Source organism: Alexandromys fortis, unplaced genomic scaffold (genome assembly GCF_014885135.2).
Source record: "Alexandromys fortis isolate MF-2015 unplaced genomic scaffold, M_Fortis_MF-2015_v1.1 scaffold_19, whole genome shotgun sequence".
Classification (NCBI taxonomy): Eukaryota; Metazoa; Chordata; class Mammalia; order Rodentia; family Cricetidae; genus Alexandromys; species Alexandromys fortis.
In genome coordinates, this window is record NW_026067890.1 from 16,035,014 (window position 1) to 16,061,040 (window position 26,027).

The 26,027-nt window shown below is 42.5% G+C and overlaps 1 protein-coding gene across 2 annotated transcripts in view; it reads left to right on the forward strand.

Moving 5' to 3' along the window:
* The window catches only part of Ppa2 (inorganic pyrophosphatase 2), a 68,028-nt gene that overhangs the window by 26,665 nt on the left and 15,336 nt on the right, over window positions 1-26,027 (forward strand). For both annotated transcript variants that reach the window (XM_050152346.1, XM_050152263.1), the window contains 2 exons: window positions 2,535-2,621; window positions 10,122-10,248. In XM_050152346.1, the coding sequence (XP_050008303.1) occupies window positions 2,535-2,621; window positions 10,122-10,248 (214 nt within the window). The remainder of the gene's footprint in view (window positions 1-2,534; window positions 2,622-10,121; window positions 10,249-26,027) is intronic.

The window sequence follows — 26,027 nt, forward strand, 5'->3', positions numbered from 1 at the left end:
TTTTTTTTTTTTTTTTTTTTTTTTTTTTTTTTTTTTTTTTTTTTTTTTGCTGGTACAGAACATCATACAGAAGAAGAAATGGCCTGAAAAGTCACAGTATTGAACAGCTTAAGAATATTTCATTATATTTTTAATTCCTCAGCATTAGAAACTAAATTGCTAGATAACATTGGAAGTGAGGGTGAATTCAGTCAGAAAGATTCACCGAAGGGCTGGCAAGATGGCCCAGTGATTAGGAGCACTATTGCTCTTTCAGAGGACCCAGGTTCACTTCCCAGCGTCCACACAATGGTTCCCAATCATCCATAACTCTAGTTCTAAGGGATCCAGTGCCCTCTTCTGGCTGCCACAGCCACCAGGCACAAGTATGGTGCACATACATATGTGTGCATGAGAACATTCATACACATTAACAAATAAGTCTAAAAAAATAGGAAAAAATTCTCCAGAGTCATGTCACGTGCATGTTATGAGAAGACGCTTTCGCCTCAGTATAAGGGACAAGGGCTGTAGAGATGGCTCGGCTGATACAGGCTCAGCCTACAAACAAGATGGCAATATAAGGAAAGAGTTTCTTAAAATTAATGTTGCTCAGTATGGGCTAAGTTATCCCATGAGTACGAGCTTCCAAGTCACTGGTAGTATGCATGGAGAATGTGAATAAACACTAGACATCAGGACTAGGGCTGGGATGTATCCAAGCATTATCTTATTTGTGGCGTTCCTTATACAGTTGAAGGAACTGAGGTCTGGATGCTCAGTCAAAGTTGTTGTGGCTGAGGCAGGACTGGTATGTAGCTGTCTTCTTTTGGCCAGTGTGACTTCTGGTTCAACTGCATGGAAGAGGAAACTCATGGGTATTTCCAACTTTATGGTCAGAATCGTGGGTTTTAGTTTGAACCCATGTTGGTTCCCCCACACATTGAGACAAATGTTCCTCCATTTATTAGCAGCTCTCTCTTGGTTGGGAGCCTGCCTTATTCATATTGCTCCTGGCCCACAGTGGATGTTCAGTACCCAGCCCTGTGAGTGGATGCAGTATAGATAGGAGAGGAGCAGCATTGATGGGAGGACCCGGGGAGAACGGAGATGCTGCAGGATTGCACGAATGTGCGGTGTGCAGAAATGCACAGCCATTCTGAGAGTAAGGAACAGCAGAGGGGAACTAGGAGACAGAATTTGCTGTGGCCGCTGAAATGCGAGCATCTTAAGTCCTGGCTCACATTATGGAGTCTAACCCTGGCTCTGCTACCCAGAAACTGGGTGAGCTTTGACACTGTAGACCTTTTCAGTTGATTTGTACTATCGTGTGAATAATGATGTACTCCTTACAAGCTCTGTGTGAGTGTGCATGTGCGTGTGTGCACGTGTGTGTCTGTGTGTGTATGTGTTAGAAAGTATCTGTCACCTATGGCCAGTGTATAATAAGGTTAACAATTGTAATGGTTTTTATTCTTGTTTTTTAGTAGTTTTAGTATTGGGCAAACTTGCTGGACCAGATTTTTTTGTTGTTTTTTTGCTTATTTTAAAATAAGGATGGATCAATAGATGTATTATAATTAAGACTAGAAGTCTTAAGTTTTTCTGGGGTTGCCTGTAAATAAGTATGCATTTTTAGTTACCTACACAAAATAGAGAAACTAAACTCGGATGATGTAAATGCCAGGATAATAGCGGTGGCTGAATCTTGAGTTGGCAGTTTCTCATCCCTTCTAATGTCAATTTAAGACAAATCATTGTAGTCAGTTTCTGTAATTTGATTCAGAGTCAAGCAGTTAAGAAGCTCCTAGAGGGAGGCAATGCCTGGGAGAGATTTTTAAATTGATGGCAAATTCCAATTACATTATTCATCGCCAAAACTGTAACATATATTTTGTAGTCAGTGGGTTATCATCTTCCCAGTAGCAGGAAGGGTTGAATTATTTGTGTGATTTTTGTCAGGATCCTGAAATTTAGTGACAAAGGTAGAGAAGTTTTTTAAGGGCAGGAAATGAGACAAAAAATGAGGTTTTCTTCATTGGAGTAAATCATACCTTGTCCTTTGTTTCTTGGGGGAGAGCTCTTTCTAGCCGTGGAGACATTTAACCAATAGGAAGTTCATTTCAGACAGGAAAAGCTAGACCTAGAGGCTGCCACCGTGTCAGACGGAGCAGCGAGGCACTGGAGCCACAGACGAGACAGTTGGTAGTGAGAGAAACAGTGAAACTCTGAGATTTGTGAATGTGAATTCAGCCGCTGACAAAGCTTGGAGGATGAATATTCTGGAAATACCGCCCACTTTCAGATGTGAGGACAGACAAATTAGACAGGAGGAGGAAGCGCTGCAAATCTCTCTTCTTTATTACGGTGCCTGTGGGCGCACAGTGTGCTGCTGTGTTAGCCCAGAGCCTGCGTGACTTTGGGTCATTTTTCCTTCGAATCGTGGCTAGCTATAAAACTTCATGATCATGGGGAAAGATTAGCATGTACCGCAGAGAGTGTTAACCTACATTTCTGCCTCAGTTTTTGATTTTGTTTTTGTTTTGTTTCTTTAGACCTGGGAAGATCCATATCAGAAGGATAAGAACACAAACTGTACTGGAGATAACGACCCCGTGGACGTTTGTGAAATAGGCTCCAAGGTTTGTTCCGTAGACTGCGCTAATCCTCATAGTATTCTGGTTCATTCGCGTCTGACATGAATCTCATTTTGGCCTCCAGTTCTTTGACTCTTCAGAGTCAGAGCGTATCCATCCCTCTGATATTCAGACTTTTCAGAGATCTTTACTTTATCCTAAGTCTGGGCTTGAGGAACCATGGCAGGTGGAATCCAGCCACGGCCTGGTTCTGATTTTCATACACAGTACAGCTGCACTCGTGTGTGCCTTGTGGAAGGCTGCTTTTACCTCACAGCAGCAGAGCTGAGGACTTGTAACAGGGACCGCAAGGCCTAAAATATTTGCCACCTGACCCTCTATTGGAGGTTTGCCAAGCCCAGTCTTTAGGTTTCTTGCCATCGTCTAGACAAAAACTTGAGTACTGATGGGAGCCACCTGCCAGGGCTGGAGGAGGGGCTTCGGTGGTAAAATGCATGGCCTAGAGAGTGTGATAATCTGAGTTTGGATCCCCAGAACCCGGGGGAGGGAGGCCTAGCACAGTGACACACACCTGTAATGCCAGTTCTGGGTAGGCAAAGACAAGCAGATGCCTGGACCTTGCTGGCTAGCTAGCTGGGCCTGTTCAGTGAAGTTCAGGCAGCTGGAAGACCCTGTCCCAAAGAAGAAGAGATTACCCTCTGCCCTCACACACGTGTATACAGGTGTGCACGCACTTGAAACCACGAGACAGAAAACCCTCCTCCTTTTTCTTCTCCTATCTGCTTCCGGGCTGCCAAGTCCTGTGGAGGGAGATAAAGTTCTCCAGCCTGCGGGCTGGTACTGCTCAGTAACTCTTCCGTCTGTTTGTCTGTTCTGTTCCTGTTTTTACTACACTCCTTACTAGCTTGTTGTTCCCTGCTGTTCCTATCTAGAGCTATTTATTTTCCCAGAAAAGCTTTCAGTCTCTGAGGTAAATCTCTCGTAGACCTCAGCAGGGGCGAGCTCCCTCTTCCTTGCCCCAGAACTGTGTAAGGGGTCTGTGCCACCCCCCACAACTGCTCTAGAGGCCACACTTCCTACCTGTGAGGGATATTTTCTTCGCCTTACTCTTTAGTCATTCTCTGTTTTTGTTGATGTCTTACGGCAGGCACCCTCTCCGACCCTCTGCACACGGTACCCATCTCCATCCCCTGCTCCCATCCTTGTCACTCCATCCTGAGGTTGCTTCTTCCCCTCCACCATCATTGCAGTCAACCTGCCATCATGGGGTTCCCGAGGCTGCAGCAGAGGCCTTTGCGTTTCCTTTGGTACCTGTCATTTCCTCTTCCTCATTTGAGGCACAGTCAATTAATTATATCACGCTAGTCGGCTTTCCCGCCCAGCAGTCTGGCTCCCTCCCCATGGTTTCATGTGTTAGTGCTTTTCCTCCTGTATGCTGCTTAGTCCCGGGGAGCAGGAGGATGAGCCCTTGTCAGTTCCTGTGCTCCTGTGCTCTCCTGCCCAGTGAGCCAGTCCCAGGGGTCTCTGGTTTTCTTCTTATAATTGACAACATCAGCTCACCCCCTTGCATTCGGCTCCTATATCTGTACTCAGATCTCTCGGGCTTCTCAAATTTGTGTCCCAAGCTATATTCACTTTTTCCTTTTTGCTAATTCTCAGCTCTCAGTATTTTCCGGGCGGGGTGGGAGGGGGTTATGGGAGAGGAGAGCAACAGAGAGTGCACAGGTCCATACTCCGCCACCGGGAACAGAGGGGTCATCTCGAATGCTAGCTTCTCGTCACCTGTTAATGATGCAATATTGATTTTGTGTCCAAAAGAGCTTTCAAAACTAATTTATTTTCCCTTCTTGCTGCCAGTAGCTTCATCTAGTTCACCGTTAATGTCTCGCTTGACGCATCCCTCCCACTAACCAGTCTCCTCGCTGATTGTCATCCCTGCCAACTCTGTAGCCACGCTCCCTTTGGGACCTGACTCCCTCTCCTGGCCAGTCCTGTGTTCCTCTGACGTAGTTGAAATCAGACCTTAGAAACTTACATTAGCATCTTCAGGTAATAGTTATCTCTATTTTTTATATCTATTGATGGTTTTCTCTTCTTGTTTTTAGTGTTCATCATCATTCTGATTCCCCTCTTCATCCCCTCTTAATATTTCCTGTCATTGGTTGTTTTTTCCCTTCCTGAATTTTTCCTTTGTTTCCCCTTTTTGTCTTCAGCATTCTCCCCTCCCCCACAGTGTCATTTCTCTCTCTCCCCCTCTTGTCCTTTTGCCCCTCATCCTTCCTCGTTTTGGGAGGCGATGAATCCTTACTCTACCTCACAATCCTGATTTTTTTTTACTCAGATTTGTTAGAATTCATGTGTCTGATGTTGTTATACATGTCTTCAACAGAAATATGAACAAATTATAACTTTTTTCAAATTTAAGCTATAATTTTCCGTACTTATTTTTTTTAAAGTTACCTCTAAGAGGAATTAAATGATGTCTGTAAAATTAAATAGGCTGCAAGAAAAGAAAATGAATAAAATATCTGAATGAATCCCTGCTGTGCTTAGAGTCCATGCTAGGCTCTTTGGTTTCCTGCCCATATCTCATTTCATAACAAGTGAAGATGGCTAAGTTAAGTGACTTCCCTTTGCTGGGAAGACTGTGTGTTTAAAACAACTCTCTTATTCTTGGGGTGTATCTTAGAGAGTAGTCAGTTCATATTTAGTGCAAAACATTCAGTCAGGTTTAAACCTGGTATGAGTAAGAAGCTTGAACAAAGGCATCTTCTTTTGACCCATGTCACGTGTCACTGAACATGTACTTAGTGAGGCTGTGGCTGGAAGACCTGTCAGCGCCCTTTGTGCCTGATAAACATCGCGACACTGCCACACTCATTGTAAGCCAAGGATAACTAGGAAAACTCCGTAATACAGAGGGTTCCAATGTGCAGAATTATTTTTAATGTGTAATTGCTGAAGAGCATATTAACTAATTATTGTTATATTTTGCTAGTTTGTTCTAAAATTTGCAATATTGTAGGCCTGACTGCTGTTTAAACGCTAGGCAGAAAATCCACGTATGCTTGACATGGACTCTTCTTGGTTCATGAAAACTTCTACATTTAAGCCTTTAAGTTGCAATAACTTACTCCACGACAGTAGAAAGCCCAATTCACAAGTTAATATGCTTTAAACACCATACTTCCCATTGTTTTCTGTTGTTACCTGGGCATGGTTGAAGTTTGCCTCCCTCAGAACTGAGTCAGCACAGCTGCGTTTATAGGCCCCTCTTACATAGGCTTATTCCAGTCGCCTGAGAACTGAGCACTTGGTAGGTATAGGTTAACAAGTCCACGTAGATCCCAGAGAGGCAAATACTCTCTATAGAAGACCTCTTGGTCTGGAGCTCATGGATCTGTTTTTCCTTGACTCTTCAACAATATGAAGAACTAATAAATCATCTTCACTTTACGATTGAGAAACTAAAACCTAAAGCACAGTGTGAAGTAACTTGCCTAACATCATCTCTCATGATTGTGGATGACAAATTCAACCCAACATTTATGACTGACCATTTATGACCTGTCTTTTGAAATGTCCCCACAACAGCTAGGAAGGCCTCTGTCTGGTAGTCCCTGAAACCTGGGGACAAAAAATTCTCAAGCTCTGGCTTGAGAGACTCAACCTAGTTTACACACCGAGTTGTGTTGCTCCCTCGGAAGTGGTCACATCTCCTGCATTCAGTCATTTCCTTGGAAGGGCGGAGTGGCAGTCCTGCTGGGAAAGTAGAAGTCCTCTGACAGCTAAAGCAGCTGATTCCTGTAGCCAGCATGAGCTATGGCAGAGCTTTCTAAATGAGAAGTAAATACAGTCACTTTTGAAGAAAGGTGTATGTGATTAGTGACCTTAAGTCGGTTGTAAGAGAATCCGTGGTGGGAAGTCTTTGAACACACATAGTTCATGGGTGAAGTAAAGAAACAATGTAAGTTGCTCCTAGGCTGAGGGCCACAGACAATGTTGAACATTTGTGAGTTTCTTAAGTGATTGTGTATTGTTCGTTTGGTGTTTCTGAGAAGATGACACGTCAGTCAGCAGAAATTTGTTGAATTGCTTTAACCTGGAGGGTAGCAGCTTCATCAGGACTTTACCATTTGTTCCTAAGCATCTCACAGTTAGGGGTTTGAGATTTCCTCTGTGTTTTGAAGGTATTACTGCCAAGCAGTCGTTTGAAATAAAGCTCCCTGTCTGTGTTTTTCTGAGATCAAAAGCTGGTACATCTGATGAAACTTGACAGTCGGCCGAACTTGCTTTCTGCTAGCCTCAAAGTGTAAAGAATAGACCCACTGGTTGTTATGTTGTTGGGAAATACGTTTATGAGTAAGAAAACAAAATAGTCTGGAATGGAAGTCCTCAAGAACTTCTCTGCTGCCCACTTCTGCAGCACGGCTGATGTTTGAGATGGCTAAATCTTTGTTAGCGCGATATGCCTCAGGAACATGCCTGCCCTCTTCCATGGAGATGATAGTAAACCAAAAATATCTCGACAGCCAGTGTCTTCTAGAGGTTAGAAGTGCCTTGCTTGAGACCCACTCAGTCAGCGTGTTTGTGAGTTACCCAACACAACTGCATAGTAACTTCAAACTCAAGATCTTTTTTGAAGCCCTTACAATTCCTTTGGTCTTGTGAACCGTGTCTTCCTGAAGTCTTGTCCTCAAGGCTTTGTACTCTAGATGCTGTAATCGCTTCTCCTGACAGTGTCCTAGATCATTCTGCCTGTTTCTGTTCTTCAGATCTTCTCTGTCCACCTCCTCTTTAGAATGGAGGACCACCACCAGTGCGCACTAAAGGACCTGGCCTGTGTTAGCCTTACCCACCAGCTGCAGTCTCTCTATGAAGTGCTTCAGGTTTGAAAGCAAGCACACTCAGAGTTGTAACTATCACTACCCTCTTTCATAAGTATCTATACATCTTCCTTTCAGACTTGGGGATTGAGAACTTAAAAAACAATAGTCTAGACCTGAGGATAAATACCTGAAATACTTGGAAATTTGCAGCTAGGGAAAACTCGTGGTGGGGGTGGGGTGGTAAGAGGCAACATCCAGTCGGCAGGTGAACTGTAGAAGGGAGCATAAGATTGCTCTTGTATCTCCTTCGCAGACTGGGATGCTTTTAGCCCTACAGGCTTCTGAAAAGAGCATCAGTGCTGACCAAACAAGGCAAGGTCAGATCATCGAGGCCTCCAGTTAAGCCCTAGTCCTAGATCCTAGTCCTAGGACCAAGAGCCTCCTGGGCATCCCAAAGCTTTCCACGGGTTTGGTGGACTTGCTTGGGAATCTGACGTTAGAGTGGAAGAAACTCAAGTGTTGTGACTGAAGATGGGCTGCTTCTTATAAAAAAAGGCGGCAAAATCTGAGCTTTTGGTGTTTCCCTTTTCCTTAAGAATAGCAAGAATGGTAGATACATGCTCTTTGTAGAATTAGAGCATTGTACGAAGTAACTTCACCTACCACTTAAATACTTGTCTTTTGGTTAGACTTAAGGGACAAGCTTTTATTTGTTTTCTTACCAGTTTTTTTAATCCTCCCTAACGTTTTTATTTACTATGAATGAGAAGGCGGAAATAAATTATAACTCGTTTAGAAACCCAAAACTTCTTGTTGACGATTGGGGAAAATTATAGGTGAAAACTACAAGACCTCTCCCGTTGTCTCACTGTTGCATCCCATGACTGGAGATTGTCAGAGTAGGATCAAGTCTTGACATGTGACTCTGGAGGCTGTTTCTGGCTTCCACAGGGTTCTGCCTCCAGGGCTGGTGTTTGTGAAGACTGCCGCACACCTGCATCCATCCCATCCCCGTGCATCCGCATCCATCCCATCCCAGTGCATCCGCGTCCATCCCATCCCCGTGCATTTGCATCCACCCCATCCCCGTGCATCCGCATCCATCCCATCCCTGTCCTGTACAATTGCAGGTTGGGCCATGCTGTCAAAATGGTTGAGATGTGAGATGAGATCCGCTGTCTTATCTTGTTTTTCTGTCCTCACCTGCACTAAGTGTCCCAGACAAGGTAGTGAATCTTTGCATACAGAGGTTATCCCCTCCCCTCCCCCTCCCCCTCCCCCATCCCCACCCACTTTCCTCCTTTCCTTCACAGTGCTACACAGTAGCAGGCTTTAGTAGTTAATAGAGAAGCCACAGGAGACCTTAATGTGATTGTGTCTTCTCTCGAGAACAAAGCTCCAGTGCCTTTCACACAGTCACATACCAGTCTGCCATGTGATAATCACTTCACGTCCACTTAGATTAAGATTTGCCATTTTGCACATTTTGAATGAATTTACTTGATTTTATGGTTTAACATCATTTTCTCCAAACACTTTGGGGGCACATAAATGACTTTGTTTTGCATACCTTATTTTCTAAATATAAAGCTGCATTTTGGACCAAGAGGCAATTTGTTTTCTGAAACGCGTTTAGAGTATAAGCTTACAGGGGATTTCATTAGCCTACTAAGCCTGTGACAGTAAAAGAACGTAGAAAGGTTTGAGGCGCTGGCAACCCAAGGCACTGAAATCACTTTCCCAAGCAGTGGAACATTGGTGTCAACTTCTGATATAATGTGTGTATGTACCTGTGTGTAGATGTGTGTGTACAAGGGAGAGGGCATTGCATATATGTAACATGATGTGGGTGCCAGAGGTCAGCCTCTGGTATCATTCCTCCTCAGGTGCCATCTACTGTTTTTGGAGACAGTTTCTCACGGACCTCAGGCTCTTGCTGATTTGGGTTGGAAGTTATCCTAAACTTCCTCTTAAGCATCTTACAGAACCTGTTTTGTCTCTGTCTAACATTAATAACTGTTTCATTGTCACTCGCTGTCCTGCTAAGACAGTCCATTTGACAGTCCTTAGTCATAAAAATGTAACATTGGATGGGGCTGCTCTGAAGTAACCTTTCCTCGAGGACACTTTCAGCTTCTTCTACCCTGTGTGTGTATCCGGGGTAAACTCTTGTCTCCAGTCAATGATGCGGTCTCTGTAGCTGCCTCAACCTCCCTGGTGGGCAATGGTGGTTTTTCTTCTTCTTTTTAAACTGTGTTTTATTTGTTTTTTGTTTACTTTGTGTGTGTGTGTGTGTGTGTGTGTGTGTGTGTGTGTGAAAGAGAGAGTGTGTGTGTGTGCTCATACACATGTGCTCCTGCCATGAACATATGTGGAAGTCCAGGAACACCTGCTGGCCTCCCCTTCTGTGACCTCTGCTCACTGGGCAGAAAGCCCAACCCTCCTGCTTGGGTAACTTCCCTCTTGAGTCATGGTCCTACACTGTCTGTTGTTTAATATAAGGCTTTTTTGTTTGTTTGGTTATTTAACCAGCAATCCTTTTATGGGTGGAAATAGAAATCTTCTCATTCCTAGAAAAGAGAATGCAAGGCAGGCTTTCTGACCATTTTCACATGGTGTGTAGTTACTAACACTGTTACATTTCCGTCATATGAGTGTGCTTTTATGGTTAAATCCTCCTAAGCCTTGCAAATGACCGCATCTTTTCTCTGTGAAGGTTTTATCCCGTGGAGATGTGATTCAGGTGAAGATCCTTGGGACTTTGGCACTTATCGATCAGGGCGCCACAGATTGGAAAATCATTACTATCAATGTGAATGATCCTGAAGCCGAGAAATTTCATGGTAAGTCTGGATCTTTCCAGAAAACAGAAGTAACTCAGCGTGTCATTAGAATTCTTAGAGCCGAAAAGGTAAACAATGTAAAACAAAATTTGTTTATTTAGGTGTTAAGCAACATTTTAAAATTCTTTTTCTATAGACCACAGAGGTCAGTTTACTATATTTTTGTGTGAACTGTGTCATATCGCTAGGAGGAAGAAGGAAAAAGAATATGAGACAGACAAGTGATATTTTATATGGGTACAAAGAGAGTTGTTCTGTGTACTCCTGCCTACTGCTGTCCCCTCCCCTCTCCTTCCTTTTCTTCTGCCTCGTCTTCCCACTTCCTCCTTCTTAGTTCTTTTTACCCATGTTTCTTAGTTCTTTGAGTAGCTGCTTTTGTTCTGTAAGCAGCGTGTTTATACAGCTAGTTCTTAATTTGTATACTTTCTTTATTGACTTGAGTTGGCACTTAGAAAGACAGGGAAGGGACTTCAAAATTTCCTGAGTCTTCTCTATTTCTTTTTTTAATATTTTATGTTTCTACCTCAGTTATCCTAATAATTCTGGGTAACATCACAAGCTTGTGTTCACATTGGAGGAACTCTTTTCCTGGGGAGATGTGAAGAGACATTTGCTCTCTTCTTCCAGGGCAACAACAAACCTAAGAATATCCCACCTGTAAATGGAGGTTTCTCTGTCCCACCTCATCCCACAGCCACTTCTAAATAATCGCTTAGAGGCTTAAAGTTAGTTATAAAATGCTTGACCAAATAGCTCAGGCATACTAATGACTAGCTTTTCCTTCTAAATTAATCCATTTTTATTAATCTATGTTTTGCCACATGTCTCGTGGCTTTACCTGTGCTCTAATACATCTTGTCCCTCTGGCGGCTGGCTGGCATCTCTCAACTATACCCTTCTCTGTATCTCCGTTTGACTTTCCTATATCTGCCTGACTGTAGACCAATTCAGCTTTCATTATCAGCCATTGAGAACAACATATATTCACAGTATACGGAAGGGTTATCTCATATCATCCACCAAAGTTCACCTTGGGGAGCCAGTGAGTTTATTCAGGAAGCCAGTGAGCTTCTTTCGGAGTGTGGGTAAGGGTTGTTTACAGGAGCACAGGTGGCATCAGAGCAGCAGGAAGCCATCTGTATGTTGACGTTCACATAGATGGGATGGGATGCCCTTTAGGTAACCTTCCACAGTCTGTATACTCTAGTCCCTCTTGACCACAAGGGTAACAAGGGCATGATAAGTGCAGTTAAGGCAGAATTATACACAACCCGTGAGTGGCAGGAGAGAGGGACAAATATGTTAAGGGTCCAGTAGCCATCTCTGCAGTCTTCCTTCAGGGAGAGAACATCACCAGGTCCTGGTCCTGAGGATCCCCCACTAGTGCTCCCGACTGCTCTGATGCAGGCAGCTACTGTCATGCTCAGACCTACACGCCATCTAAGATTTGTCACTTGGCTGATTTCAAGCAATGACTCCAGACTGCCCTATGTAGAACTCAGAAATTTTTTTATCTTTCTCACCCACACTTACATCCTAGCTCCTGACAGCCTTCCATTTGTCTGTAGATGTGTACTGTGTGCCTAGCATGTTTCTGGAAGCTTTGTGATAACAGAAAAAAAATAGTCTTTATATTCTTTAAATATTATTTGTTCTTGCTTTTTCTCTTGGTTAAATCTTAAAATTTAATACTAAGTAGAATTTATAATGTTACTGTGTAACACTAACTGATCAGTTAATTGATAAGATTTATGAAGTGATCAGTTCTGCATGGGCTCTTCTCTGAGCCTGATGACAGCATTGTAGACATCTCTCTAGTGTCCTCCTAGACTGTAGTCTTCCATTTTGTTTTTTATTATTTATTTTTTACTTTCATTGTTAGCTACCATGTGTTTTCTAAAATATTCTATAGGAAATTGTGTATGACATAGATTCTCGGAGTCTTACCCACGTCTGAAATGTCTGAAATGCTTTTCTTTTTAGCATGTCTCTAAAACCTGTAGTGCCTTGTTGAGATATAAATTACTGTATGGAGTTGAAATTTCTCAATTTATATCACAAAGGAAGTGGGGCTTTTTTGGTAATTTATAATATTGTCATCAATACTTTTGGCATTTTGTTTTTCTTTTTCCTTTTTATTCTGAATTTCTTTCATGCATACATGATGAAATCCCCTTTCTACCTGTTCTATCCCCTCCAGCTCTCCCTAGATTTCCCCTAGCATGGGCCCCCTCCCAAATTCATGTCCTCTTTTTGTTTTTTCATATACTAGGCCATGAAGTCTAATTGGTGCTATGCTGGTGTGAGTAGGTATGGGGCCATCACTGAAGCCTCAAGGAAGCAGGAATGACTCCCCTCCCCCAGCAGCCCTTCACTGCCCAAAGCTCCTCAGCAAGAGGTGGAGCCTCAGGTGCTCCTTCCAGTGTTTGGCTACCTTAATTAACCTTGCAGGTCTTGTGACAGTAACGACAGCTGTGTAAGTTCACGTGTGTCCTATTCAGAAGACTTTCACAGCACAGTTCCACCTTCTCCAGCTTTTATATTCTTCCTGCTTCTCCTTCCTTGATGTTTCCTGAGACCCGGGAGAGCAGAAGCAGGTGGTCACTGACAGAGATGGTCCATTTAGGGCTGGGCATTCACAGTCACTTACTCATAACCAATTGTGAGTCTCTGCCTGGACTGCTGCCTGCTGTAGAGACTCTTCTGACCACAGTTGAGAGCAGCCCATGCCTCTGTGTGTAGACACAAATATTTAGAAGGCAGTTTGACAACATGGCCATTTAGCAAAAGAACAGTAGCAGCTTCTTCGGGGCCTGTGCCCTCCAAAGTCATGGGCTGCAGACCAGGTTTACTTAATATTTAACTCCTAGTATCCTTCCCCTCTGCTTTCATACCTCATGTGTTTGAGCCTCCCTCCAGTTATAGTCTTTGAGTGGAGAGATAGTGGATTTCCACACTCCTTCTTTAAGCTAACACTTACCCCATTCTTCCTATCTTCCTTGGTCCTCCCTTTCTTAAGCCTTTCTGCCCTTAGTATTCTACATCAGTGCTTTCAATTTACCCATTGCCTACTACTCATCCTTGAGTTATACCCCGCAACACACTCAATGGCCCCTTTCTAGTTTCCTGGCTTCTGCACACAAAACAAAGCCAGGATCTGCACTTGAGAGAGAACATGCAGAGTTTCTGGACTGGTCTGGGTGACGTCGCTAAGTTAGTGTTTTCCAGTTCTACCCATTTACTTGCAGATTTTGTGACCTCACTCTTCTTTACAGCTGAGTAATATTCCGTTGTTATATGTACCACATTTTCCTTATCCATTCGTCTAACAATGGGCATCCGCAAATGTCTGTGCAGTAGGGTATGCAGTCCATTAGGTATGTGCCCGAGTATTATAGCTGGGTCATACTACAGTTCTGTTGCTAATTTTTTGAGAACCCCTAGGCTGATTTCCACACTGGTACACTAGCTTATAGCCTCCAGGAGCTGCTCCTTTGCTGGGGCCACACCAGCATCTGTTACCATTTGTGTTCCTGATGATGCCCTTTGACTCAGTTGAGATCGACTCTTGAAATACTTTTAATTTGCATTTTTTCCCTGGCTAAAGATGTTGAGCACTTTTTAAAGTTGTTTACTAGACAGTGTATTTCTTTTGATAACTTTCTGTTCAGATTAACAGTCCATTTTTTAATTGGATAGTTGGGGTTTTTTAGTTATTTGCATATTCTAGACACTAATCTGTTCTGTTTATTACTATGAAAGGTTGCTCTCCTCCCGTGGGCCGTCTCTTCAGTCTGTTGATAGCCCCTTTGCTGTCTCTGGACAGCAAATGAGATCATCTCGGTTGTTGGTGGCTGGTATTATCTCCTGTGCTACTGGGGTCCTGTTCAGAGCACCCCACCTTTGCCTGGAAGTTAAAGTCTGCTTCCGATTTTTTCCTCTAGTGGTTTCAGAGTTTCTTGCCTTATTGCATTAGTTACTTTTGTTTTGCTAACACGGAGCAACCAAGGCAGCTTACAGAAGGGTTCCTTTTGGTGCCAGGGGGATAAGAATCCATCTTGATGGGGAGATGGGGAGGTGTGGCAGCAGGAGGAGGAAGCTGAGAGCTTCCTCTTCAAATGCAAGCATGAAAGAGAGAACTGGAAATAGCAAGAGGCTTTTAATCTCATAGCCCACCCTAATGACACACTTCCTCCAGCAAGGCCATACCTCCTAAACCTCTCAGATAGTGCTACCAACTGGAGACCGAGTGTTCACATGCCCAAGTGTTCACATGCCCGAGATTATGGAGCCATTTCCCATTCAGACACCACACTTGCCTTTGATCCATTTGGAGCTGAGTGAGAGATGAGGATCTTGTTCCATCTTTCAGTATTTTGAAGTCTTGATTGCCAGCACCATGTGTTAAGGTGCTCTCTTTTCTCTAATGTATGTATGATTTTGACATCTGATTGGAGACTTAATCTGGGTACTCAGTTCTACTTCCTTAATCTGTGGATCTGTGTTTAGTTACTGTAGCCCTGAGATACAGGTTGAAACCAGGTTTGGTGATACTTTCTGTAGGATTCTTTTTGTCCAGAGTTGCCTGACTATCTTTGGTCTTTTGTGAATTCTTGGAACTTTTCATAGTTCAATAAGATTTTTAATAAGAGGAAAGTTTTTTTTTTAATTAGGGAAGGGCACTTTTCTAGAAGTTTCAAAAATATCCTTCATTCTCTCTACCTATCAAGGAAGGCAGGTGCAGTCATTGCAGGTGGTCAGGCTAGATGGTAACTTAAAGGAACGCCATTCCAGACAGAGCTGCCTGAGGATGCGGCTCGCTGCAGTTTCAATGGGCTACATCCAGCTAGGATATCATCACAGCACATGGGATCCTTGGGCAGGTAGAGTTTTGCACCGTCCTATGCTCTTCTCACCCATTTGTCTAATGATGGGTCAGCATTTGTTGTTATGTGTAGCTTCTGTAAGACCAAGGTGAGGTTTCTGCATCCTTTGTTCTAGTGTTTGATAAGTTCATGGGCCAGGTTTCTCTTTTTTGGTGGGGGGAGGGTATCTTCGGAATTTGCTAGTTCTATTTGTAGTTCTTAGACGGACTTCTATTATAATTTGCACAGTGGCTGACACTCCCACCAGCTTGACCTTTCTGTGCCTTGTGCTGTGTAATGGGCAGGCACTGGTGGATTCCCTGTAGGAGGATGATGAAGAATCATTTTCCTTAGCTCTTGCTCTCACAATGGAGCCAAGTGCTGCATTGTAATTTGGGTTCAAAGAGGCATATTGCCCTGTACAACCCAGAGTAATTTAAAGCTACAAACTGACCACAATGTATTTATCTATATATCTCTTACTATATTAATATAGACATGTTTGTGGGCTTTCTAAGGAAATTTTGGAATTATAATGAAATTGCTTCTTTTATTTTGTCCAATGAAAAACATGTGCAGACTTTGGTAGGCTATAGAGGGCCACTTCGTGTTTATAGATTTTAGCTTTGACGTGACTGAACTAGAAGGAGCCATTGGACGAGAGAAGATGTTTCCCTTAGCAAAATCTATTGTTCCTGGCTGGATTAATGTAATGTTAACATTAATAACCAGGTATAGTAGCTTACATCTATAAACCCAAACACTTGAGAGGCTGAAACAAGAACATCACTGTGAGTTCTGGTCAACATGGACTACATAGTGAGAGAGAGCCTGTCTCAAAACATTTAAAAAATTGGCCTTACTGTCAAGTTTCACATTCTGTAGATGTATGGGACAATGTGAAATTTTTGAAGGCTAAATAAAGTTTGAAATAAAATACCCTGTGCTTCCTAATAGAAAATTAGGCCTTTTTTTTTCTTTTGGCTCATTAGTACTTGGGGAGCACTGAGACCATTTAATCAACTGTAATTAGATTCTAGTCCTTAATGCTTTATAATGGTACCCTAATGGCCCGAAAGAGTTAATAAGGCTCCCTGGGCACCTAATTGTACTGGAGATGATTGGGCCATTAGAGATAATAGTGCTGGGTTAAGAAATAACCAAGTTCAGAGCTTCTTAAGAAGCCTGAAGTGCAGGCCTCGTCATTCTTCTCTTGGTTTGATTGTTCATGTGAGGGTCTTAGTGGCCTGGGTAATGGAGGTCTCTGCACTGGGCAGCCCGCACCTTGCTGCTGGTTTTGTCTTTAACCAAACGAATACTGTTATCTTTTGTCCTGTAAGAACTTTTTCCTGATTTTATACTTTTGAAAAATGTAAGCTTAAAAACCAAAACTTAAAATCAGAACAATTATGTTGATTTTTAGTCCATTTTGAATAGGCAATTTACATGAGCTGAGTGATGAGGAACGTATTTTACAATAGGAAGTTGGCACATTTTCAAAAGCCAGCATCAAGATTGTCCTAAAGCTAACAGTTTTGAAGTGTTTCAAATGTGTAGAATTTGGGAATATATTTCGGAAAACATAAACTTCCTAGGCCCTTTTATTGTCTTTCAGGACAAGAGAGAAAATGTGGAAAGTTCATTCGTTTGGCTATAATTTCACTTTCTATGTAAACATCTCTAGTGCCCCTACTATTTAAAAGACAATGAAATTACTATCTGTTTGAATTTTGTCTTCCTAGAGCATAATTTACTATTGTCATTGGAAGACAAAGTAGAAGGAGAGAGGGAGGGGGGAGGACTTAGTATAGCAGTCCTGAGGCAGAACGTCCCTGCTAACTGCATTACCAGAGGCAGTGCTCTGTCTCCTCCCCACAATGTGGAAAGACAGTGATGTGTGCTCCCTGGCTCAGGAAGGGACATCACATCCCTGTTGTGTTTCTAGAGCCCTAGTGTGTGCAGAGCTGAAGCACCATGTGTCTAGGAATAATGCCAAGCACTTCTTTAACACTTTTACAGCTTCAATCAAGGTGTGTGTGTGTGTGTGTCTGTGTGTGTGTGTGTGTGTGTGTGTGTGTGTGCGCGTCTGTGGCATGTCCTCCCAATCCTGTCCTTTTTTTAGATGAGGAAACTGACATGCCAGGGGATGGGAGAATTAGTAGCTTAAACAAAATAAAACTTCAGCCATTCAAATCCAGTCTCCCTCCAAACCCCAGGAACTTCACTGCTGTGTCTCCTTGCTCTGCTAACATGGAGTTGGGCAAGTGTGTTTATAACCTGTGGAGGAAGGGTGGCCATTTTTCCCGGGGCGGTAATGAACTGATGAGAATTAGACCCTGTGCTTTTGATGTCTGTCCTTGTGATTTCACTAACGGTGTAGAGGCTTGAGTGTGGGAGAGGGTGTGGTGCACATCATTAGGAATTAATTACTGGGATTACTCTGTTGCTTCTTTTCTGACCCCTGACCCCTGTAGCTCTTAGGGCTTTAGTCATATTCCTATGATCGGTGATGCGGTAACATGGGGAGGCCTGCATTCTAAAATGTCTCCATTCGCGTGAAAAAGTCCTGTGTGCCGCCCCTCCCCCAAGCCCTAGTGCCTTTCTTCCACGGCCGTGGGTTGACCTCTTACCCAATTCTAAGTTCCTTCCCAGCAGTACCTATCACCTGCCTTCCTTCGAGGCAAACAGCATCATCAGGGTCACTGCTGAAGGGAAGTTTGTTGTAATTATCAGCAGTATATCAATTATCTGCACTGATGATGTTTGCTGTGGGGTTTTCACACCCGAATACATTGCAGAATTATAGCTTCCACTATGGGATCCTGAGCGATTTCTTGGAAACACAGCACACTTTTTAATCCGTCTCAGGGAGACGCTTACATGTACGAATGGCGGGTTCAGGGGCAGTCTCGGCACCATGCCTGCCCGTCCTTGTAGCCACTTCGCAATATGCTTCCAATAAAGTTATATTAGAAAAGCGTTTAAATGTCTTTGCGCAAGGCCCTGGTATGGTTTTCATTTGCGGGGTCATGCAAAGTTTCTTATTAACTAGTAATGAATATTTATATTTCTGGAAAAAATCTATTAACTTTTTGAGATTGTTTTCTAGTATATTTAGATTTATGGAGAGACTTGGGATGGTATTAATTTCTATTTCCATGGGGTAAGTGTATTTTTTAGTGTAGGTTTTGACTTGGCGAGAGGCGAATTTGTGGGGCAGGGTGGAGAATGGAGAATGAGCGGAAGCCCGGTGATGGCACCGCACGTAGCCGTGTGCATTCGATGTAAGTATGTAGAAAGGCCTGGCAACAGAAGCGTCTTCAAAGGTCCTGGGTAAGCAGGGACAGCTAAGGAATCGTTCCTTGAGTAGGAGCCTCTACTTGTGGTGCAGAAGATGCCGTGAGTATTAGGGATTGGCTGGTGTTCCTAGTGAATATTCATGAGCAGCATTAAAAACATATGTTCTCGCCTCCCATGGATTTTGTTTAGAGGGACTGGTTGTACACATGTCTAGCTCAATTTCCTGATGTCTCTCTCTTTCTCTCTTTTTAAATCCTTTTCCTTTGCATAACAGAAGCAAAGAGATGGCATTACACTTACAGCGCTAGGTCTTGTTTAACTATGAAAATTCCTCAGTGGGATACAGACACTCATCTCTGCGTGTTAAGGTTTGGCGTGAATAATCCAGGTAAAAGCAGCATGGCTTCCACTTGGAGCCCCTGGAAGCGCAGGTGGTTCTGAGTTGGCGAGGACGAGCAGTAAGATTGGGTGTTATTCTGTTGCTGTCTCTGTGTGCGTGCCGTCCACTATAGCATAAGCACTAAATTTTTTACATTTTTGAATTGATATATAAGGGGAAGATATGTTTGAAGAAACAAAAATGGACATTTTGACATTTTGAGTGAAATCTGAAAATATCTTCAAAATGGATAATTTTCAACAGAAAAACATTCATTTTATACTTGGATTTTTGACATTATACCTGATTATAGTTCTTTTTGTTTTGTTTTTCAAGTCCGGGTTTCTCTGTAGCTTTGGAGTCTGTCCTGGAACTAGCTCTTGTAGACCAGGCTGGCCTCAAACTCACAGAGATCCGCCTGCCTCTGTCTCCCGAGTGCTGGGATTAAATGCATACACCACCACCACCTGGCTTATAGTTCTTTCTTTAGTGTCGTGTATATATAGTTTATTTTTGTATCTGTGACCTTTGTAAACTTTAGTCACCGACATACAATATTATTGATTTTCTCATTTTGATCTCAGAAGTGTATGGAATCTATTCTTGCCTTTCATCGCCTTGAACGGCCCTGTCTTGCTCTTCTGTTGAAGCAGTGTTAACATTTTTCTTGGCTCAGCATCCTGAAACCAGAATTTGTCTTCTGCATTGTTTATCAGACTGATTTTAGAGAAATCTTAACTTTGAAGGAAGGTAGAAAGCCTCCCCACTCTCTCTTTACAGAAATATCTGAATTCTCTACCTCGGTAAAAGTCACTTGATAACTTTCCACTCTTTCCTGACCTTTACTCTGTGAAGTCCCCACGACACCTGGCGTCTCCCATCTATGCACGCCAGGCTCTTCTATAGCCCGTGACTTAGAAGATGTATCCCCGTGACTGAAATGTTCTTTGTCTACCTGGAAACATCTTATCTTGTAGGCGTCAGTCTAAATAAAGGTCATCTCCCTCCATGTGACTTTAACGCTGTAAGGCAAGCATGGTCTTTCCCCCACAAACTCCATTTTGTTCAATTTAGTGGAACGTTTGATTTTACTTTTGTAAAATTTGGTTCTGTGTCTTCCCACCTTTCGAAATCGGGAACTTTTTGAAGGTTAGGACTGTCATTTGCTTTCTTTGATTACTTGAGACAGGGTCCCCTATATCCCCAGGTGGCCTCAAACTTGCTGTGTAGCTGAGGATGACCTTGAACTTGTGATCCCCTGGCTTCTCCCTCCCAAATGCCAGGATTATGGGAGTTCACTACCATACCCTGTTTATGAAACTCAAGCTTGCTAGTGCATGCTGGGCGAGTAAAAGAATCCGACTAACTGAGCTGCATCCATAGCACCGCATATATTTACATACAGTCGCTGCACATTAAATATGGAGTTGAAGGGGTTCTGACAATGGTATATGTTTGTCCTAATACCCACAAACTCCCCTTTCCCTGTGTATAGCCAGGGAGTCCCTTTTGGGGACTGATATGGACATTGAAGCCTTGATGGGAACTATGTTTTCATTTCCTATGAGGAAATTTGCAGCTAAATAGGACTGTTGGGTCAGTTGTAAATGTAGGACAAGTATTGTAAGTTGTTGTTGAGCTATCTGTCCAGCTATCTGTCCAGCTGTCTTTCCAGCTTTCTGGCCAGTTGTACTGATGCCTTTCCACCAGCATATGAAAGAGCAAGTGTGCTTTTGTTATATGGCTCTAAATATAAGAAAATATCCTTTAAAAACTGGGAGACCTGCTGGATGGTGGGTGGCCCACGCCCAGAGCTACACAGAGAAACCCTGTCTTGATAAACCAATAATAATTATGCATGATGCTGATAATAAATTAGGAGAAATATGTACATATGTAAGGATTATTTTGTATTCACATAGGTTCCATTTCCTTACCCACTCACTCCCTTCTGGAAGGTCCCCAGGTCCAATCCCCATCTGATCTCATTTCCTTCTGTTTCTCGGTGCCCAGCGCTGTTGGTGGTAAATTTTCTTCATCTTAATTTACCTAAATTTACATTTTTGTTTATTTTGCAAGTGTAGTTTCAGTGGATATAATATTAATTTTTAAGTTCCATAAACATGTGCCTTCCTTCCCCCTTCCCCAGCTCTTTGTCTGTTTCTCTCTCTGATGTTTCTAACATGTCAGTAGCCATTTGTATCCTATTTGTATTGTTTTTCTCAGACCGATTTAAAGACTTTCTTCTTGCTTTTGGAGTCCAGCATGTTTTTTCCTATGCTCTGCTACAGTGTCCTTTTGTCTGTGGTTCCCTTGCTTAGGCTGTACTGGACTTGCCGGATCTTGTTGGCTTTGAGAAATTTACACGTTTTTCGCCCATTCTCTTACCTTCCTCCTGAGCCTTGTGACACTTGTACTTTACATCACCTTCTGCCATTTCCCAGACGACAAAAGCCATTTTCATTACATCAACTTTTGTCTCTGCTGTTTCTCAGACCAGGCCATTTCTACTGCTGTGTCCAGCGGGCCCCTGACACTTATTTCCACATTTCTAAGTTTGTCAAGAGCTGGGTTTTTGTTTCGGATCCTCTCTCAACCTGGTTCTTCTTTATTTTTATTGATTTACAGTTCCTTTTCCTCAGCTAAGATTTCTTTGCATTCATACAGTATTATCATATTTCCTGAAGGTCCTTGAACATATTCCTAATAACCACCTAATATTTTAAAACAATATGTAACTAAAGCATAGGGGGTGGATGGGGGTTCTGAGGACCACAGGATCCACTGTGGATGGATTTACTACGGTGTCAGATTATGTGGGTCGTTCTAGGATTAATTTCTGTCTGCTGCTTTTTATTTGATGCAGACTCAGAAATCTTCCAGTGTGTACAGTAGAGCCTGAGTCTCTCTTGTTACAGGCGTGGAGTCACGCCCATCCATTGTTTTGTTTCTGTTAGACTGAGTTCTGGAGGACGCCATGTCTTTGCTACTGTTTGCTTGTTGGTTTGGCTTTCTCTTCTCACACATTGTTTGTCCTCCTCTGAACTCACTGCGGCAATGCCTTCAGACATGCTTGCAGAATCTTCTCAGTTCTCAGTGAGGAGGTTTGTAATTGCTGGTGGTTTAGTTCAAGTACTAGACCTGAGTGAAGGTATTCATCTGCTTTCCTTTGTTCTAAGTGTGTGTTTTAGATGCTTGTTTAGTTCAGATTCATGCAAAGAAAAAGTTATAAGAACTAAATTGGGGCCAGTGAGATGGCTCAGGGTGAAGGTGCTTCCCCAGCAAGCTTGGTGACCTGAATTCAATCCTCGTGGCCCACGTGGAAGGAGAACAATGACTCATGAGCTGTCATCTGCCTTCCATGTATCTGCCACCATGGCGTGTGTGCACACACACAGTTAATGATGAAGTAAGAAATTAATTTATAGTTAGTTGGATCTCCCTTGGTGGTAGAGTACCTGTCTAGCATGTGTACAGGAGGTCCTCGGTTCAGTCTCCAGCACTATTGTTTTAGCTTAAATATTCATTCTGTGTCTATTCTTCAGTGTCAACAAGTAAAACCTTGTTTATAAAAAACATTTTGAATAACTATATGCATGCGTATGTGTGAGTGCCCACATCCCTTTTATATGTGTTATTTTTAGCCTATTTTTAGACCAGTGCCTAACTACATTGATTTCTCAGTAGCATTGTAGACTGAATGAAATAACTGTTAATATTAGTTAAAATGTTTATAATTTCTTTATAAATCATTAATTCATGTTCTTATTTCAAAAGATAAAGTAGAAGTCTATAGATTTTCCTCTGAGTATGGCCGCATTCATAGGTAAAATTTTAGAATGTTGAAGAGATGATAATTCATATTTGGCAACTGACTTTTTCTTGTTTCGAAAAAACTTATTTATCAGTACAGAAGCTGATAAATAATAGCCGCCCCCCAAGAGAAAAGCTCGTTTCTCGTTCTCTGTTGTCTGCAAAGATACAATGGTAGATTTTAATTGAGGTATTTTAGATTTATTTCTTTGTTTTTGTAAAAACATAAATCAAGTTAGGAAAATAAAATGAAGAACTTGGGCTCAGAAGGAATAGCTTTGGCTCTGTCATTGTAGTTGTTATTGTCTTTTCTGCCTTTTAGCTGGTGTCTCGAAACATTCTGCAGGTTTTTTTACTTTATGTAGATTGTATGGACCTTTGGAAATCATTGATTTATAATTTTAGTGTAAAAATCCTACAAGGATGTTACTTATTAAAGTTTTAAATTTGGACATATCTCTGTTATAAAATAATTATAGTTTTAGACTGTAAAAATTATGACATCCTATGAAAACTGTGTTTAAAAACCTGGGGTGAACCAGGCATGCTGGCACAGGCCTTTAACCCCGATACTCAGGAGGCAGAGGCAGACATTAAGTTCAAGGCCAGCCTGGTCTATGTAGTGAATTTCAGGTTAGCTGGGGCTACCTCAAAAAATAAAACAGAAGACAAACAAGCAAAAACCTCTTTAGTAACTCTTGCTTTTCTGTATTTTAGATTATTACTTAATGTTATGGAGTTTTGATATTTTGACTATTCTATTTCCCCCTCCCAGAGAGATCCTCTCCTCTTACCTACTTGTTTGCTCTCTCCTTAACTGTCTATGAGCATGGGAGATCTTTCCATCTTCTGATATCTTCACGTTCTGTCTTAAATGGGTATAGATATTCTTATAAGTCTCTCTCTCTCTCTCTCTCTCTCTCTCTCTCTCTCTCTCTCTCTCTCTCTCTCTCACTATTCCGAACTGTCTAAGAACTCAACATGTAGATCAGGCTGTCCTCCAACTCACAGAGATCCACCTGCCTCTGCCTGTCTCACTACTGCTGGGATTAAATGTGTGTCCACCATACCCCGCCTTTCAAGTATCTTCCTGGGGCTCTAGCTTCATTTTCTCCTTTGTATAGGGTGGTTGTTTCCCCACTGGGCATGTGGAGAGGTTTCCCTCCAACATGTATGCCCTGCCCTGCACCATTTCCATGAGACAGGTATGTGGCTGCCCCTCCCTTCTCACGAGCTCCATGGTTCACTGAGTTCCAGCCACGGACTTCGTTCTTCCCAACCTCAAATATGAAGGCACACTTAGACCTCAAGGCATTTTTCCTTTCTGTCTTCCCCTGAAAATACTAATGGAAGAAATCTGGAGAGTTGTTCCTACAGTTTGTACGAGACTCCTGAAGGGGCTGAAGATGTGACTCAGTGGGTAAGAGCACTGGATGCTCTGCAAGGGGACCATGGTTCAAGTCCCAGCACCCGCATGGCAGATCACAACCAGGGGACCCAAATGCCCTTTTCTTGCCGCCACAGGCACTAGGCATGCATGTAGTGCACGTGTGGGTAAACACTTACACACCTAAAATTAAAATGAAAATGAAAAATGTTTTTTAAAAAGGAGTTCACTGAAGTGCATTCTATGTGAGCTCGACTTCTGTTATGTAAGATGCTTTCCCACTTCACTGGCACAGAAATCTGCCTGCGCTGGAGATGCTTAATTTTTCCTCTAACTCAGCTGTTTTATTACCCAGCCCTAAATTGATGACAGATGTTTTTAGTAACCAGTTTTATTGGATTCTTTCCGAACATTCAAAATTAATTTCACAGCAGCCAACACTTTTGTATTAATAAATTCACCTGCTTACGTGATATTTAGTTACATCCCTAACTGATGCCATTGCAGTTATGCCTTGGGAGTGAGGACACCTGACACTTGGCAAAGATACAGCCCACCGATGGTGGGAGACGTGCGTGCCTCCTTCTAGAGGGTCCACTGCACTCAGCACACACTACACTCAGAATGCCTTACACACTGCAGACCCTTTGTGAATAGTTCAGTAAAGCGATAAGTTGAAGTTCAAATATAAGGACGTAATTGGTACAGAAGAGAAACTGAGATAATATTTAGCTTGATTTTCTAAATAGGTACTTCAGGTTCTCCTCACTTATTGATGGAGTGGTCCATCTCTGCACTAAATGCCTTAATTGTGCATTATAAAGTTCCACATAAAACCCTCAGAGTGAGAGTAAATGGATGCTAGGAAATTGCGACATTTCTTTAAAAATGGCAAAAATGACAAAGGTGCCTGTGGCAGAGAAGTGCTGCGGATGGGACCTTATAGACGAGCGCAGCATCACTGAGTTACGTCCTAGGTGACCACAGGGGACAGCACTATGCTGTGCCGAGTTCTGCTGCAGTGGAAGAAAAGGGATAAACACACCTGTGTTTGTTTTTAACACCTTTGGCTGGACAATGTAACGAAGCAACGAGAAGAAAAACAGGTTAAGGATTAAACATCTCATGGTTTTTATAGTGCAGCTCTGCCATCATTTTAGCCAACGTGGTATGCTCTCTTTGCTATAGTTTCCTTACGTTTAACTCATGTGTATTCTGTAAACCGTGGATCAGTTTATCAATTGTAGGTGCAGTGTTTTATACTTTCAGAAAAGTAGTTCATTAACTTAGATTTCCGGTTGGACATTTACTATTGAGGTTTTTGAAATGTTAGAATTGCATGCCTCTCATTTTGTCTGAGTTTTTCGTTGTTTATAAAAATGCAGCTGTTTTCTCCTGGGATGTAATTAATTGAGAATTGGCAAGGTTAGCTTCTACTAGAGGTTTCTGCTTCTTTTTGGCATTATTAAATGTTTGACATTTTTAATCGCTGGTATCTTAAAGGTCCCCTCCATGAATTCTGAGCAAAGAGCTTCCTAGGCTGAAAAGGGTATTGGATAATTAGTGTCTTTCTTTGAAGTTGGTGAGTCAAATAAAGATAACCAACCAAATGTGTAGTAAGGAGGCTGCTTGTTTGTTCCCGGCTGTTCAGCCCTGAAATAACCACACAGAAACTACATTAATTAAATTATTGCTTGGCCTATTAGCTCTAGCTTCTTATTGGCTAACTCTTACATATTAATTTAACCCATCTTCACTAATCTGTATATCACCTGTGGCTGTGGCTTACCAGGTAAAGTTCCAGCATCTGTCTCCTGTGGGGCTACATGACTTCTCCTGACTCAGCTCTTCTTTCTCCCAGCATTCAGTCCAGCGCCCCCCCCCCAACTCTGCTTCACCCTGCCCTGCTTTGCTATAGGCTCAAAGCAGTTCTTTAATGGTAATCCCAGCATACAGAGGGCAATCCCACATCACAAATATTTTACACAGTGAGGTAAAGACCAATAGATTGTGTAAGGTACAGGGATAGAGTCAT